At 33.3% G+C, this 16,088-nt stretch overlaps 3 protein-coding genes across 3 annotated transcripts; 1 reads left to right on the top strand and 2 right to left on the bottom strand.

The window, feature by feature from the left end:
- Nucleotides 1–80: 80 nt before the first annotated feature.
- On the bottom strand, nucleotides 81–585 carry LOC123197358 (arabinogalactan protein 41-like). The gene is made up of 2 exons (XM_044611618.1): nucleotides 341–585; nucleotides 81–215 (listed from the first exon to the last, which is right to left on the bottom strand). Exons 1-2 carry the CDS (start codon nucleotides 459–461, stop codon nucleotides 142–144), a joined length of 195 nt encoding a protein of 64 aa, XP_044467553.1. The 5' UTR covers nucleotides 462–585; the 3' UTR covers nucleotides 81–141.
- A 1,097-nt stretch (nucleotides 586–1,682) lies between these two features.
- Nucleotides 1,683–4,801, bottom strand: LOC123197159. The gene is made up of 3 exons (XM_044611322.1): nucleotides 4,295–4,801; nucleotides 2,979–4,071; nucleotides 1,683–2,142 (listed from the first exon to the last, which is right to left on the bottom strand). The coding sequence occupies exons 1-3, from the start codon at nucleotides 4,653–4,655 to the stop codon at nucleotides 1,959–1,961; spliced, it is 1,638 nt and encodes a 545-aa protein (XP_044467257.1). The 5' UTR covers nucleotides 4,656–4,801; the 3' UTR covers nucleotides 1,683–1,958.
- An 8,316-nt stretch (nucleotides 4,802–13,117) lies between these two features.
- LOC123198305 (transcription factor SPEECHLESS) lies at nucleotides 13,118–15,528 on the top strand. The gene is made up of 3 exons (XM_044612992.1): nucleotides 13,118–13,841; nucleotides 13,919–14,449; nucleotides 15,066–15,528. The coding sequence occupies exons 1-3, from the start codon at nucleotides 13,482–13,484 to the stop codon at nucleotides 15,129–15,131; spliced, it is 957 nt and encodes a 318-aa protein (XP_044468927.1). The 5' UTR covers nucleotides 13,118–13,481; the 3' UTR covers nucleotides 15,132–15,528.
- Nucleotides 15,529–16,088: the final 560 nt, after the last annotated feature.

Below are 16,088 nucleotides of genomic sequence, written 5' to 3'. Positions count from 1 at the left end.
AAAAAGATTGTGTAATAATGACTGCTCTAGGAAAATATAAATAAACCAAAATTTGAACAAATGTTACTATGAATGGAGATTAATAATAACGAATAAATGGCATAATCAAGGCAATCAATGTGCTGCAGCATTGTAGTCATTTCAATGAATGAGGTAAGTGAGAATCAATGCCACCAGCATTAGGAGATAAGCTATTCCTTGGTCGATTGAAGTGCCTGCAGCAATTACACATGCCCATGGATTATTTCTCCAATTTTTTCAATAATACTGAAATGGAATATAGAGAAAGCCCAAAAAAAAAAAAAAAAAAAAAAAAGAGAAAAACGGTTTAAAAAGATACCGTCGCTGGTGGGTGCAGGAGCAGGTGCCGCGCCAGATTGGGCATGAGCCAGCTGAGGCAAAGCAATGGCGAAAGTGAAAGCAACAATGGCAATAACATGCAAAAAAGAAAAAACAGCCATTGTTGCTTCTATATCTCTTCTCTATTTTTTATTATTAATATTATTCCCCAATGCAAAGAAATGAAACAGAAGAGAGGAGAGGCACAAGGTGATGGTGATGGTGAAGATGGTTCAGAGAAGCAAAAACGACCAGTTTTATAGGAGGCTTACTAGAGCTGGTTTATTTATTTTGCATGCAAATCAAATGCAATGGCAGGGTCCATCTCCTCGCTGCTGCATGTGCTGTTTTCATTGTAAATCCAAGCTGTATGTTTAAACAGATATTATACAGGTTGTTAGCTTCTATATTAATTGTTGCCAGAATGGAATGTTCAACTTTTTTTGTAAAGTCATCCATCATATACATAGTTATCAGTATAGTGTACCATATAAATAATATACTATACGTATTTTAAGACGAATAAAATTGATACGATATTATGTCATATTGTATTATATGATATATATCTGAGAAATTTCAAAATGATAAAAAGTGTTGTGATATTTTTTAAAATGGTAATATGACAATTAAAATTATTTATTATTATTATTTCTAAAAAATATATATTTACCAATAATCATAATATGGTTGATATTTTTAATTGATATTTCTTAATATAAATATAAACTGATTGATTCAAATATTTGAATTCAAACTCATTTGGATTAAATATAAAATAAAGTGGTTTTTAAACTAAGTTCGAAAACAGAGGTCATTGATTTTGAATTAATCTCGAATTAAATCTTCTTCAGGCTGAATCTACAAGTCCAATTAGAGGATTCCATGGATTATTACTTTTGAAAATTAATTTCTTATGTAGTGAATTAAAAGATGAAAAGCTCAAAATGAACATGCATGCAATTGAACCACATGAAACTCCAATTTCTTGTCCACTTGATTTAAAGCAAATTTTCTCTTCTCTTCCACACTTCCAATGACCGGCAAACCATATTCCGATCCAGCTGCCATTTTGGCATGGCTTCATAATCAGATTTACAATACTTGGGGTAATGTAGCAGGCATTTGGAACCCAGAATAGCTCTCTTGGTGGCCTTTGACACCTTCAGCTTCTAAGTTTGCATGCTGCCTAGGTCACCATTTGCAGAAATCTTTCGTATTTCAACGACCACTCGTCTGCCACTTGGATTTATAACACCATCTTTAGCTCTTAATTGTCCAACTAGTCAAGCTCCCTGACAGGAAAATGTACCAAAAACATCCAAAAAAATCAGTAAGATGACTACTAGGAACTGCTTATGCAACATTCTATAACATTCGGCAGCAATATCAAATGTACACCAATTTTAGTTATATAATAGGAACATATACACACAAATACACCATTGCGTTGTGTTTCTACGGTAATATTAGAAATACAAGCCATATCTGAGTAAACTAATTATTATACAATGCAGTGAATGGAAAAAAATTACGAAATGCCATTCTCTGCGACTTGGTTTCCAGATGCAGTTCTCTGATTCGTAATATTTTCGAATCTGAAGCAGTGGCAGGGCAACTCAAGGGAAAAAGAGAGGATCCTCCTTGTTCTTGTAGATCTCAAACAACTGCTTGGAGTAGTGAGTTGCGAACGTTCTGCACATCTCAACTCCCTTATGGTCATGCTCTTCCAACTGCTTGACAGATTTTTTCAGATTGCCTTGTGGATCTCCCCCAGTGAGAAACTCAGCCAGAGTAGTGCCCCTATCAGAAAGAGAGTAGAGATTTCAGAAAGAACAAGTTTAAAACAACTGAGATTTAACATATTTGGAAAATTAAGCCCAGCTAGCTATAATGATCCCACTAAGCAGATATAGAAATATATTGCATTGGAATTAGCATCTCCTCATCGTTTGCACATCAAGAACATAGACTTGTCAATTTGCTAACAAAAACATTACAGGAAAATTATTACCCCATACAGAGCAGTGGCACTCCCCACATTATAAAGGTCTAAATGCTAGGGTGTTTCTATAAATCACTAATTTGAGGAAGTTAGAGTTCTGCAGGGGAGAGACCCTAAAATTAGACTGCTGGCTTTAAATGCATGCTGGTTGAAAAGCTTTTGCATTTTGCACAACATTCGGGCCATACTGACATTTGCGGTTTGGAGTCGAACTAAATTTCAATTATATATGATCCTAACATTTTTCAGTGGCAAAGGAAAGAATTTATGGGGGTTGTTAAATCATGGAATTAACAACCACTTAATTCAGACAGATGTATTGATATGGGAGAACTGATAGGGAAACTTTTCTCAGAACTCAAGCGACATTTGTCTTGTTAAAAGCGAGGAAATTCATACCTTCAATCCACATGTGCAGGAAGTGACAAAAAGTTTAAGAGAAAACAAGCTGATTCTACATCACATTACCAATTTTCATTGAAGTCTATAAAAGAATCTAAATCACATTACCAGTTTACTTTTTCCGACCATGAATAACAGTGTTCATAAGTAATGACTAAATGCATGAGTGTGGCTGATTTGCTGTTCAGCTACTTCAAGAACTAACCATGACTGGAAATATGGAAATCCATACCTGGGTGCATCAAATTTGCTGAAACCCCTGTGATTGTAGACCAGAGATCCCTTGCTTGCTTTTTCTTCATGAGTTTGTTGTCGATAAAGGGCACATACAGCCTTCATGCACAGTTCAGCATCCTTACCAAAGGCTGCAAGCATGTCTCCTTCAAACTCCCACTCCAATTTCTTACCTTTGCTCCTTCTAAGTCTAGATAAAACATCATGAAAGTCCTCATTGTCATCGGATTCATCTATAGTCTCACTAGAAGCATCATCAACATCTGAAACTTCAGAGCTTTCCACAATAAATCCATTCAAGCTCTCACCCTCACTCTCTGATCCATCCTCTTCCGATATATCATCTGAAAGAGCCTCAGCTGTATGAATTCCACGTTGACATTCAGTTTCATTACTCTTACTTGAAGAACCTTCTGCTACCCCACTCTTTTCTAAGCACTTTTTCAATGACACCAGGCGTCGCCTTGCAGGAGTTTTGGGATTTGTGATGTTGTCAGCTCCAGGAGCAGCAGTAGTCGCAGAACAACTATTCATTTCAGAAGGAACTTGATCAGAAATTATTTCATGAAGATGCAGCCTCCTGAGTTTACCGATGGGAAAATCATCATTTTTATCATCACTCTCTGTATCACTAGTAACAACATTAGAAGCTCGTTTTCTTTTAGGAGGCGAAATAAATGAGATATCATCCTCAAAACCAGTCGTGTCCTCCTCATGGCAGTGCTTAAAAAGAGCCCTTTTCCCACTTCTGTTAGAAGTCCCCTTATCACTACCCACAAATCCTTCTAATGCATGATCAGTTGGAAGGCCAACATTTCTATTTCCCTGTGTATCGACAGAAGGTATTCCAACATGTGCCATATAAGGTTCTTCATCACTGTCACACACATCAATTATTCCCAGAGAAGCAGTTCTAGCAACGCTAGGCGTCGATGGAGCTATTTTCTTGCCTGGACTTTGCCCTTCATCAAATGCCAGATGTTTTCTGACTTGTCTTCTAGATGATGCCACTTTAGATTTTGAACTGAGACCTCCCTCATCTCCTTTAGGACAAGTAACATGCTCAGAAACTGTGCCATTATGAGGAGTTTCTGCCATCCAAGCAAAAACATAAAATGCAGCTTAAGATATTATTCTGCACAAACTGTCACCATTCATTATTCAACACATCCCAGTTTCATATGCCAATAGACTTATTTCAACAAGTAAAATTAAACACAGACTGATGCTATCACAACGCAAGAGAAACAATAATTCCATATCAAAACATAAATGGAATAAAGATTGCAACTAAAAAATTATATATTTTTGTACCTGAAACTGAATTATTCATGGGTTTATCTTCAACTGCTTCACTGAAATTAATCTCCATTTCCCTCAACTTTTGCTTCAGGAACTCAACTTCAGACTCAGCCTTTTTCTTTTCACATTCCAAAACACTGTTCTCGATCATCAGCTCAATCACCCTCTCTTCTTCTTCTTCTTCTTCATCATCATCTCCAGTCAAGTCCACAATTCCAGAAAGCTTTCTCTTTCCGTCCTTTCTCCTCTTCAAAGTCTTCACCTTTTCTTCTAACTTTTTAAACTTGGCCTCCAGAGTTTTGTACTCACTCTTCTTCTTCTCAATCTCAACTTCCAATTCTCTGCACCTGCAACACTCTTTTCTATCTTCCATATCAATCTAACACCAACATTCAACTCTCTGTGACTCAATCTTTTCGCATAATTATACAAAAATCCTTTCTTTTACTTTTAGGTTTTTTCAATTTCCCGGGAACAGAGTTGACACTGTAAATAAGTGAAAACCTGCATTAGACAATCTTGCAGAGGAAGTTTGACTGAGCCCGTTGAAGTTCATGGTCATATTGCGCTTCCTTTTTGGCCCAAAAGATGAACCGCTAGATTATGGGCCTTCGGAAGAAGCTTGATGGGCCCATAAACTTTGGATGGTGTTTAAGGGTTTTGTGGTGGGCTCGACACATGGGTTTAATTAAAAAAGAAAGCATCATTATTAATGGGGTGGATTCACCAAGCCCAAATAAAAGTTAATTCGAATTTATTTTAAATCTAAAAAAGCTAGTTTGAGTTTGATCTTATATTAATGGAAAGTGTTGAAAAAGAAGACATAGGGTCTTTAACGATGATGAAGATAAAAAACCACTTTAAAAGAAATCGGAGAAGGAGAAAAGTTGTTTGAAAAAGATAAATTTTCAATCAACTTCTCTGACCACTTACTAAATGTAAGTTAACTTGACTTTAACTCTAGTTAAGATTATTATCCTAATTTGAGTTTGAGTTATTCGAATTAATCTTTGAGCAAAGACTAAGCTGGCTCAATCAGAATCTGAACCTAATCATTATTGACCAATTCAAATATTTAAAAGATATAAAATTATATAACAAAGGGGGGTACTGCTCCTGCCTTTATTGTGTTTCCTTGTTGATGGACACAAACTGATTTGATCACCAAACATTGACAAATTGAATTCATATTACATTACATCCATCTCTTCTCAATGTACAAATTCCACCAGCTGGATTTCAAGAGCCAGCATAAATAGATTTCCCATCCTCAAAAAACTGTGAAAAGTACTTTGAAATTTGGATAAATAATGGAGAGTTTGATGAATTGAAAGTGTACAATTGAGAAGGTCTTGTTTGTACCTAATAGAAGTTAAGGTGACACACTTGTTGCTGACATTCCATCATAATGAATGGCCTCAATGCAACTTATTATTCAAATCGAATATGTTAAGCTTGAGTTAAAACAATTTCAATTTGTCAAATTCGAGTTTGACTCATGATCAACATTAGTGTGAGAGTTTACCTTTGTAAATGATTTTTTTTTTTTCTGATAATTCTTTATTTTCTTCTTTTCTAACAATTATTCTCTTTCTTTAACATTACTTGTAAGAGTTTTATACAAATCTTATAGAGACAAAATATAAAAAAAATATTGGGTATGTATGTATATCTCACATTACCTAAAAATATCAAGAGAACACTAATTAAATAATTTATAAGTTTCTAAACTATTAATATGTGTTTAAATAAAATCGTAAAGAATTGTATGTTAGGTTATATAGATCAGGATGTTATATTACTATATACCTTTTTCGGTGTTACAGTTTACTATTCAAGTGAGGCACAGAACTCAGAATAGCCTTTGTTTCAATTAGACTTTGGCTTAAATCCATCACTGGACACTCACCCACTTTGTCCCTTTTTTATTAACTCAACCATGCAGAGAAACAGTACTCTCCACACAAATCTATGAAGAAAGATAATAACAATCGAGCAAAATGCAAATGACAAGTCGTTTCAATTTTTTTGAATGCTCATCATCTGACTAAGAAGGAAGATTCATCAACGGTGATCAATTATAAGAGATGCCATTCAAACTTACATATTTTAATATTTTCTTCCCAGACTGAGAAACTGGTGGTTCCATTTTAATTAACTAGGCTTTTATTTAGTTTGTCCAAAAGTTCATTATTTTCCATTGAGAAAAAGATTTTAAAAAAAAAAAAAATTTAACAATGACCAATATGAGCTCATTTGTAGCAGAAGCATGTATGCATACTATATAGAAATTTGGTTTTAAATCACTTTTTTTTTTATATTTAATATATAAATCATACTTATCTACGCAAAATTTAGCTGTGATTTAATCTAAAAATTTATAAAAAAAAAAGTGAAAAAAATAATGTTTTCTTATTTAATATTTTAAATACGGACAGTTTAACCTTTTTATAAATTTGAAATTTGTAATTCATTTCCCACAATTTTGGGAACCATAGCTACAATGACCTAAACAACCACAACATGTCATCTACTATTTAATAAGCCTTGCAAATGCTTTGTGCATTGCAGCCACACACAAAGACTTCAATAACAATAAAGACATTGTAGATAGACATCAAAACTAATAGAATAGTTAGAATGGGAGGTCGACATGCAAAGAGAAGTTATAGGTGAAAAGGGCAAGCATGATGACTTAGAGTGAATCCTTGACTTGATAGTTTTAATGAAGCACATGCAAAGAAAAAGGCAAGCATGATGAGCGATGACGGCTTAGTAGTGACAATAGTGGTGATGGAGGGTCAAGCAAGCATACAATATAGAGTTGATAGATGATGGGCGCTAGAGAGATCATGACTTGCTAGGTTAAGAATGAGTAATAGATTATCAAGGTAAGAAGGTGGGTGAAAAGAAAATAGTGTTGATATAATTTGATATCTAATAAGATGATATGATAATTTTATTAATTTAATGTAATGTGATAATTTTGAAAAAGTAAAATAGTTAAGATAAAATATGATTTACGTATTCGAAAGATGAAAAAATATTACTTAACCAAATCTTAGGTGGAAAAAGTAATTCAGTAAAAAAAAAAAAAATTGTAATTCACTCAAAAAATAATAACCCCAATAAATTATATAAACAAAGTAGGACCCAAGAGCAGCAACATTAACTTCAACATCTTAAAACACACTAAAAGATTTCATGATTTGTTTCTATTACACAGAAATTAATGGAGGAGGAAGGGGGAGATGAACCAAAGCTTAAGCCTCAACGGTTATAGGGCAGAATGGGGACATGATATATAAAAATGGGTCATCAAGTCAGTGGGTCCAAATTTGGGCAATCCGACATCCATACCCATCCGATTGGGACTGCACATAAACCCCAAAACGCGTATAAAAAATTTTATGCTTATAATAAATTGGCCAAATGACTATTTTCCACCCAGGGCTTGATGCAAACCCAATTTCTCATTTATTAATATCGAAAATTTAAATATATATTCATCTATTAAATTTTATTAGTACTACCAAAAGTAAAATTGTCATTTATTAAAATATTTAAAAATTTATTACATTCCCTCTTCAAATGTAAAAATCTAACAAATTCTCCCCCACTCAAAGTTTGAAAAATTAATATTTCACCCTAGGGTTTTTCTAGCCACCATTGTCGAAGGCTAGAGACGGAGACGATGGCCTTCTCGCTCCCTTCTAACTTTTCTCTCAATCCCGCTTCATTCCCAACCGTCATTGATCGACCAAAACCATCAACAAAGATGTGATTCCATGTGGCAACGAAACCTCTACCATTTTTCCAAACATGATTCCAGACGGCGATGAGACCCCCTAAGGTTTTTTCAAATGAAGTTGTTTTTATCTCTGGCCACCAGTAGTGGTGGCTGAATAAATTTAGGGTGAAATGTTGATTTTTCAAATTTTGAGTGAGAAAAATTTTGTTAAATTTTTAAACGTAAGAGAGAAAATATGATAATTTTTTTTTCAAATATTTTCATAAATAATAATTTTACCTCTGATAATAACAATAAAATTTAATAAATAGATAAATATTTAGATTTTAAATAATTAACAAATAAAATATTGGGTGTGTATCAATCTTTGGATGAGAAATAGTCATTTGGCCTAATAAATTATAGGTAACACCATGCAATATGATTTAAATTTTATATAAGAAGATAATGAAGAAGAAGAGAGAGAGAGACAGAGGGGAAGGTGAAAGCGCAGTAATGTCTTGCTTATAGATTCCGTGGTGATAGTAAATGACGTTTCAGAGACAGGAGAAGTGAATGAAGTTGTAGCAGGACCCAGGTTATTTATTCTTGAAAACTGTTCTTCAGTTTTGTCTCATACATATATACACAAATGTTCAGTTCACATAGGTTACCTTGTAGGCTTTAAATGATCTCTTTATTAAATTTGTGTTTACGTACACCTAGCTTAGCTATATGTATCTGCACTCAGCATTTCATTATAAACTCATCACTGTTCACAAATTTGCCCTACCAAGTGATATCAAACGGATTTGAAATCGATATTATAGATTCAATTTGATGTCGAATAATCCACCCATTAAATAAAATTTCTTGATTCGTTGCTATGAAATTTTATAACTTAATGGGACTGATATTTGGGGGTGTTCAAGTTTAAAGTAATCAAGATTGTTTCGATAATTTATTTCTTATTAATATTATTTAATTATCAAATAATAAAATATTTTATTATTATTATAATCTGGTTATCATTTTTATCTTTTATATATAAAAATAATTAATAATCTTAATTTTGTTTTAAGACAAAAATATTTTTATTTTAAATTAATATAATAGATAATATAAAAAATATTTTAAAATAATTATATACAATAATATTTAAGACATTTAAGTAAAATAATATATTGATTATAATAATTATTTATACTTATCAATTCTAAAGATTATATCATTATGGTAACCTTTATTATTATTATTTTTAATAAAATATTAGTAGAATCAAATCTATAGCTTAGTATTCTATAAATCTTAAATAATAGAAGGTGGATATATTGAATAATTTTCTGGGATTTCTGATGAGCATAATGAGATTTATTGGAGTAATATATGTCATTCATAAGTGTCTTCTTCTCTAACAACTATGGAGATAGAAGAGATGTCCAAGCTGAAGGTAACATTTAGAAATATCATGTGTTTTGATTGAAATTAGCTACTGAAAACCATGCTTTTAATTAGAGATGGCCTTCAAATGACAGTATTGAAAACACGACAAACTGAACATATACGTGAACATATGAATGAGGAGTGAGAGAGAAACAAAATTCAATTAATAGTAATAAACACAGAAACTCAAATTGAAGAAGAAATAATAAATGACGAAGGCAGTGACGATGAAAAGTATTCTGCAAAATCTGCATCTTGTCTGTGTTGGGAGTTCCATATTTTAAAGGTGATGGTGGGCTTTCAATGAGAGCAGACACGGCATCTCCGTGCCAACGATGATCCTTCTAGTTTTCTATGGAGGGCTCTCTCTCTCTCTCTCTCTCTTATTGTTGCAGAGCAGCAAGAGTGGGAGAGGAGGAGTAATTGCAAGTTTTCCGCATGGGAATGCGTTTCATGAAAATTTCATGGTTATTGTTATACCTGAAATGTAGCCAAAATCTTCCTATCAACCATCAATTTTCACATTTACTATTCTCACCAAACTCCTCTCTCTCTCTCTTCCTTTGGTTCTTTTCTTCTTTAATTCATCATTAAGCACTCCCCCAAACCAATTTAATTGCTAATAAATGCTCCATTCATCATTAATTTTCAGTTCTATCTCTTTCTTTAGTTAGGGTTAAGTTGGCATATGTGCAAAACCCTAGTTCAAACTCTTTCCCATTTCAAGTTTATATATATATACTCCTCTCTCTCTCTCTCTCTCTCTCTCTCTCTCTCTTCCTTTGGTTCTTTTCTTCCTTAATTCATCATTGAGCACTCTTCCCCAAAACCAATTTAATTGCTAATAAATGCTCCATTCATCATTAATTTTCAGTTCTATCTCCTTCTTCAAATAGGGTTAAGTTGGCATATGTGCAAAACCCTAGTTCACCTCTTCCCATTTCTAAATTTGTAAAATATATGCAACGAACTTAATAATATTATCGAATGAATAAATGAGTTAATCTCAAATCGAATCGTCAAGTTAGAGCCTATTTATGTGACTGGTGATGAGTTTATATTGATTTTTGTAAACAATAATTAGATATTATTAATTTTTATAAACAGTGATAGAGTTTATATTGACTTTTGTTAATAAATATCATTGATGAGACAAACAATATTACCAAAAAAATAGACAAACTGATTTAGAATGGAGCCGGCCCTATGAGATCCACCCCACCCTTAGATTTTAGCAACAGCCACCACATTCACATCAATGGCAGCCTTTGATGATACAAATACAGCAGATATATATTTTTGATACAGAGATTTTGTGAAGAATATTATCCACTTTTTGCTTTACAACATAAAATTTTCCCGATGATACAAAAACTACGGCCTTAATTCATGCCGGAAATTTATTAAATTTGTAAATATAGATTCGTTTCAGTGCTGTTTCTGACCACTTTTACATTCAGGTATCAGTCTATTGCAAACTTCCCTTCCCTTCAATCATCAACATGCATCCAGCTTCAATAAGAAACAGAAGAAATTGACATAACTATTACCGTACCTTAACCATGTCTTTCTTAACCAGTCTGCATTCATGGCTTCCAGTACCATGTAACCTGCAGCTGCTTCGAGTCAGTGCCATGTAAATTTCTCACACAGAAACTTAAGTTTGCATATGATTCCTCTTGTACCTCCTGGCTTCGCATAAAGAATCTGTTAAATTTCTTTTACAAAGTTAACGTGAATAAGTTCATTGAAATTGAAAAAAAGGGAAATTCATGACTGTAAACAAGCAGGTTCTGTCGATCATGTCAGTATAATTTGGCTCAAGGTGGACGGCTGGATGAATTTGAAGCAGCAATACCCAAAAGCGGCAGTCAGGAATTTCTGACAGCATCACATTCAAATTTGAAGAACCTCCTTTATTTAAACCTAACCACTACCTTAGGGTATCTTTGTCATTTACAATAAGAGTGAATCCGATCTAAGTGGCCTCGCATCAAATCCATGACTCAGTTCAAATGAATTGATTTTAAACTGAAGTTTAAATTTAAAAGTTTGATTCGAAATTTACTTATTTGTTCATTTTATGACATAATTTATCTCGTTAATGATATTATTTATCATTCAAATGACAATATTTATACCATATATAATGCTCCGATAACACTATGTATTAGCTATAATGAGCTTAAGTTAGACATTATGCATTCGATCAAGTCAAACCAATTCTAAACTCAACTCTGTGTAGATTAAATCCGCCCGTAATAATTATGTGATATTTTGTTAAAGTAGGCCTGCAAAGTTGCATATATCTAGTAAATTTAAGACTCTTTCATCAACTTTATGCATCAGATTTACTAAATTTAAAATATAAACTTGAGTTTTTTGCTAACAAATGGATCTATAATTTACTACATGAGATTTAGCTATCACTGCTCGATCACCTAATCTCTACTGCTGCTAGCATCTATTCATTTATCAACAGTGGAACACTTAAAATTCTGTCAATTTAAGATGGTTGATGAGTGAAAGTTTGGTCTCATTGTCAGCTATAAACATAACGCCATGTATATTCGTAAAACATTAATGGACGTCAATTAGAAACTGGCACTTTAAAGTGTTCAAAAACCATGCCCTTCACGGATTTCACCCCTTTCAATGCCCTATCACTAATATAAGTGTTCTTTTTACTGTTTGTCTACTATTGAAAACGAATCAAAACCATACTGATTTTTCGAAATATGGACATCATGATTAATAGTTACGACAGAACCTTTCTTTGACATAACACACACAGAAGGATTAATTACCAGAGGAGGACGGCTTTCTTTCATCATGCATGGCCTGCATAATTTGACAAATATTTGATAATGCACTTGATGAAAAATGTTTTGGGACAGAAGATAAAGTTCAAATATTGGATCATTTTGAATCCTTTTCATTTTCTCATGTTATGATCTCAAGTGTATGATATGAGATCTCATATTCAAAAATATAGGATTCTAGTAACGAGTTTATATGATTTTAAATTGTTCAATTTCAATAGCCAACTTTTGAGATTGATGTGATTATCCTAAGATTTATAATATTTAGTATTAAAGTCATTATCATGTCATCTAATTGTAATCATGTGACACGGATGGTAATATCGGTATTGCAATGTTCACTTAGAGTTAATAGAGAGTTAGTAGACAACAATCTCATATTGAAAAATATAAGTTTTTAGGGGTTTATATGAGTTTAAGCTCTCAAATTCCAATAGTTAGTTTTAAGATGTAGTTTTCCTAAAATTTATATTAGCTCAGGTAATATCATTTTCTGTGTATACAGCTTTTAAGTGTTTGATTGAGATAGATGAACAAAATGGTCAATCATCCAATTAATGAGATTCGGGTAAATGTCTCAAACTCTACTAAAAGTTTATGTGTTTCCTTGATGCAAACAAAATTGTTCATCAATGGTTAATTTTAAACATGCGCTAGAAGCAATAGTGGTCTAGAATACATGCATGCATATTCAATCATAATATTTCAAGATTTAAAAAAAAATCCTCCACTGCCCCACTAGTCTTATTAATTTCAACATTAATTTCTACTATTCTTCATAATTATCTTCCATCTTCTCCATCTTATATGGCTTACTTCCACGAAGCTGCTGTCCCTCTCTCTCCCTCTATCTCCATATCTATTGTTTGCTTCATTTTGAGTTCTTGGAATTTTGTGCTTCACTGGAACGAACCCTTATTCCAGGTAAGAACCCAGCAAGAGACGGCAAAAAGCTCAAATTTTTTGATTTCATAAGAAAGGCCATCAAAATAAGAGGTGATGGTGATAGTTTAATTAGTCCCTTTCATATCAGCTCTCCTATTTACTCCTTTTAGTATCTTTTTCTTGATCTTGACAATCACCCTTAATTTTCTTGGATATCTGGGTTCCACTCTCACTTCACTTCTGTCTCCAACCTGAGCACTTTCCGGGAAAGAAAAAAAAATCTTTCTTGTTTCGACAAGAAAAGAAAAGAAAAGGTCAAATGGGTGATTGTTTATCTGATTTTTTTGATGAACCAGAGTTGGCCGAGGATGACCTCTTCGCCATTTTTGAGAGCTTAGATAGCTTCACTGACTTCCCCCCAGTCACACCGCTGGATAAAACTGTAAACAGCTGCTATCAAGAAGAAAAAGGCGCCATTGCTGAGACAGAAACCGAGCTTGAAACTTCACCCAAGAGTAAGAGACGGAAGATTAACGCGGCCACCATCTCCTCCGATGAAGCAATCCCAGATGGGCAACAAAGAATGTCTCACATAACGGTGGAGCGCAATCGGAGAAAGCAAATGAACGAGCACCTCTTAGTGTTGCGATCTCTCATGCCTTGCTTCTATGTCAAAAGAGTAAGCCATCGATCAACTTCTTCTCCAAGTCCAAATTTAAGATCTTCTGTTCATTTGTGTATTTTGTTTTGGGTTAGGGGGATCAAGCTTCGATAATTGGAGGTGTTGTTGATTACATCAATGAGTTGCAGCAAGTTCTGCAATCACTCGAAGCCAAGAAGCAAAGAAAAGTTTACAGTGAAGTGTTAAGCCCCAGAATAGTTTCAAGTCCAAGGCCTTTGCCACTTAGCCCTAGAAAACCGCCTCTAAGTCCGAGGCTGAACCTACCCATAAGTCCGAGAACTCCGCAGCCGGGAAGCCCTTACCGACCGAGGTTGCAGCAGGGTTACCTATCTCCGACTAAGCCTGGTTCGGTTGAACCATCTCCTTGTTCTTCAAGTACTTCCTCCATTGACAATGTTAATGAGCCTGTTGCCAATTCGAAGTCTGCCATTGCTGATGTTGAGGTCAAGTTTTCAGGCCCTAACGTTCTTCTGAAGACGGTTTCTCCAAGGATACCTGGCCAAGCTCTGAAAATAATAGCCGCTCTTGAAGACCTCTCCCTGGAGATTCTCAACGTGAAAATCAACACTCTTGATGAAACCATGCTTAACTCCTTCACAATTAAGGTAAAACTCTATCTCACTTGATTGATTTGAACTTCTAACATTTATTAGATTAGATTATATTATTTTTAATTTTATCTATAAAATAATATATTTTTTATATATTTAATATTATATATTAAAAAATGAGAATTATATATATATTTTTTAAGACCTGTCTTTTTCCATAACGACCCATGAACATTTTTTCATTTTGTTCATAGTGCTATTGTCTTTTGAATAAGACTAGACAATATATATATATATATATACACACACACTTAGAATCTTGCTCAAATTTAGGGATTTTCTTGACAGAAGAGCCAAAGTTTGAATCATTTTTTTTTTGAAAAATGTGACACTTAATAGTGAGAATTAATTAGACCATGAAAGTTAGCTCCATTTATAAGTACTCTAAACGGAGAAACTGTATTAGAAGTACTCTTTTATCTTTAATAATTTGCAGTACTCTCGATTAAAACGGACAATCGTACTGCACTGCTACTGATTCTAAAGTTCAATACATGTCTCTTAAAGAACATGATGCATTTCTGAAAGCTAGTGTTTCTCTAGATTCTTCCCTACGCTGCTTCCATTTATAGTTGAAATTAATCGAAGAATTGTTTTGTTTTGTTGATAGATTGGAATTGAATGCCAACTGAGTGCGGAGGAGCTCGCTCAACAAATCCAACAAACATTCTACTAATAAGTTTGCATATTTACAATGAATATTATTTTGAATATAACGATAATGTGTCACCATATGATTAAATATGATTTTTTAAAACTACCCACATATGTGGTGACGTATCATCATTAGTATTCAAATTAATATTCATAAGTTTGATAAAACTATTGATAAGTCTACTAATGATAGTTTCAGTTTCAGATTCCAAACCTAACAAGAAGTTTCGCAGAAGATTTGCATAAATAAAAGAAATGGGGTAGACATTAACCAGCATTTCTATTGACTAATTTAGTAGATTAAATTGTACGTAGATGATTAGAATTGTCATCACTTGTTTTAGCTAGTGTAACCTTGTAATTGAGCTTAATTAGTATGTATGAATCTTATTGGTTATTGAAATATTTCCATTTCCCAAGCTGGATTGAATATACATATTTCAAAATACAAGCAAATACTAGCTGATTAACACTATAATATGTCCACGTGTTATATGTGTTCATTAATTGAATAAGAAGTAAGGAGGACGCATTCACGATGATAGAGTTGTTTGGAAATAATTACCATTTCGTCTATAAGATGTTATGCTAAGGCATACATGCAATCTTGAGTCAGTAAACAGCTTGGGCTTAACCCATGTAGATTTGTTTTAAGACCTTCATAATGTTTGTCTTAAGGATAAGAAACTTAATATATAAATATGTTATTCTCTTGCATAAGTAATTTTTTCAAGATTTTATAAGTATGACAAAGACTCGAATTTAAGTTTTTTATTTAAAAGTTTTAATACTTTATTAGTTTTATTAACTTTTATTAAATCGTATGTTAAAGATAAACTATTTAAGTGAACCAGGATAAATAGTGTGTTCTTTTGTCTCATCTGCACTAGAGCACTGGAGTGAGTTTTATCAGTGTCCCCTACAAGAACACAACCAATGAGGCAAACCAGCCCAGAAATTTAATTAATCTCTGCAGATA

The sequence above is a fragment of the Mangifera indica genome, chromosome 15 (genome assembly GCF_011075055.1).
Source record: "Mangifera indica cultivar Alphonso chromosome 15, CATAS_Mindica_2.1, whole genome shotgun sequence".
Classification (NCBI taxonomy): domain Eukaryota; kingdom Viridiplantae; phylum Streptophyta; class Magnoliopsida; order Sapindales; family Anacardiaceae; genus Mangifera; species Mangifera indica.
Note: the sequence above shows the minus strand (reverse complement) of the source record. Positions and strands in the feature narration are given on the sequence as shown.

Coding starts and splice junctions, on each gene's coding strand:
- LOC123198305 (XM_044612992.1), top strand. CDS start 13,482: ATGGGTGATTGTTTATCTGATTTTTTTGATGAACCAGAGTTGGCCGAG. Junction 13,842..13,918: donor CTTGCTTCTATGTCAAAAGA/GTAAGCCATCGA, acceptor GTTTTGGGTTAG/GGGGATCAAGCTTCGATAAT. Junction 14,450..15,065: donor TTAACTCCTTCACAATTAAG/GTAAAACTCTAT, acceptor TTTTGTTGATAG/ATTGGAATTGAATGCCAACT.
- LOC123197159 (XM_044611322.1), bottom strand. CDS start 4,655: ATGGAAGATAGAAAAGAGTGTTGCAGGTGCAGAGAATTGGAAGTTGAG. Junction 4,072..4,294: donor CATGAATAATTCAGTTTCAG/GTACAAAAATAT, acceptor CTTGGATGGCAG/AAACTCCTCATAATGGCACA. Junction 2,143..2,978: donor AGCAAATTTGATGCACCCAG/GTATGGATTTCC, acceptor TCTTTCTGATAG/GGGCACTACTCTGGCTGAGT.
- LOC123197358 (XM_044611618.1), bottom strand. CDS start 461: ATGGCTGTTTTTTCTTTTTTGCATGTTATTGCCATTGTTGCTTTCACT. Junction 216..340: donor TCCTGCACCCACCAGCGACG/GTATCTTTTTAA, acceptor TAATTGCTGCAG/GCACTTCAATCGACCAAGGA.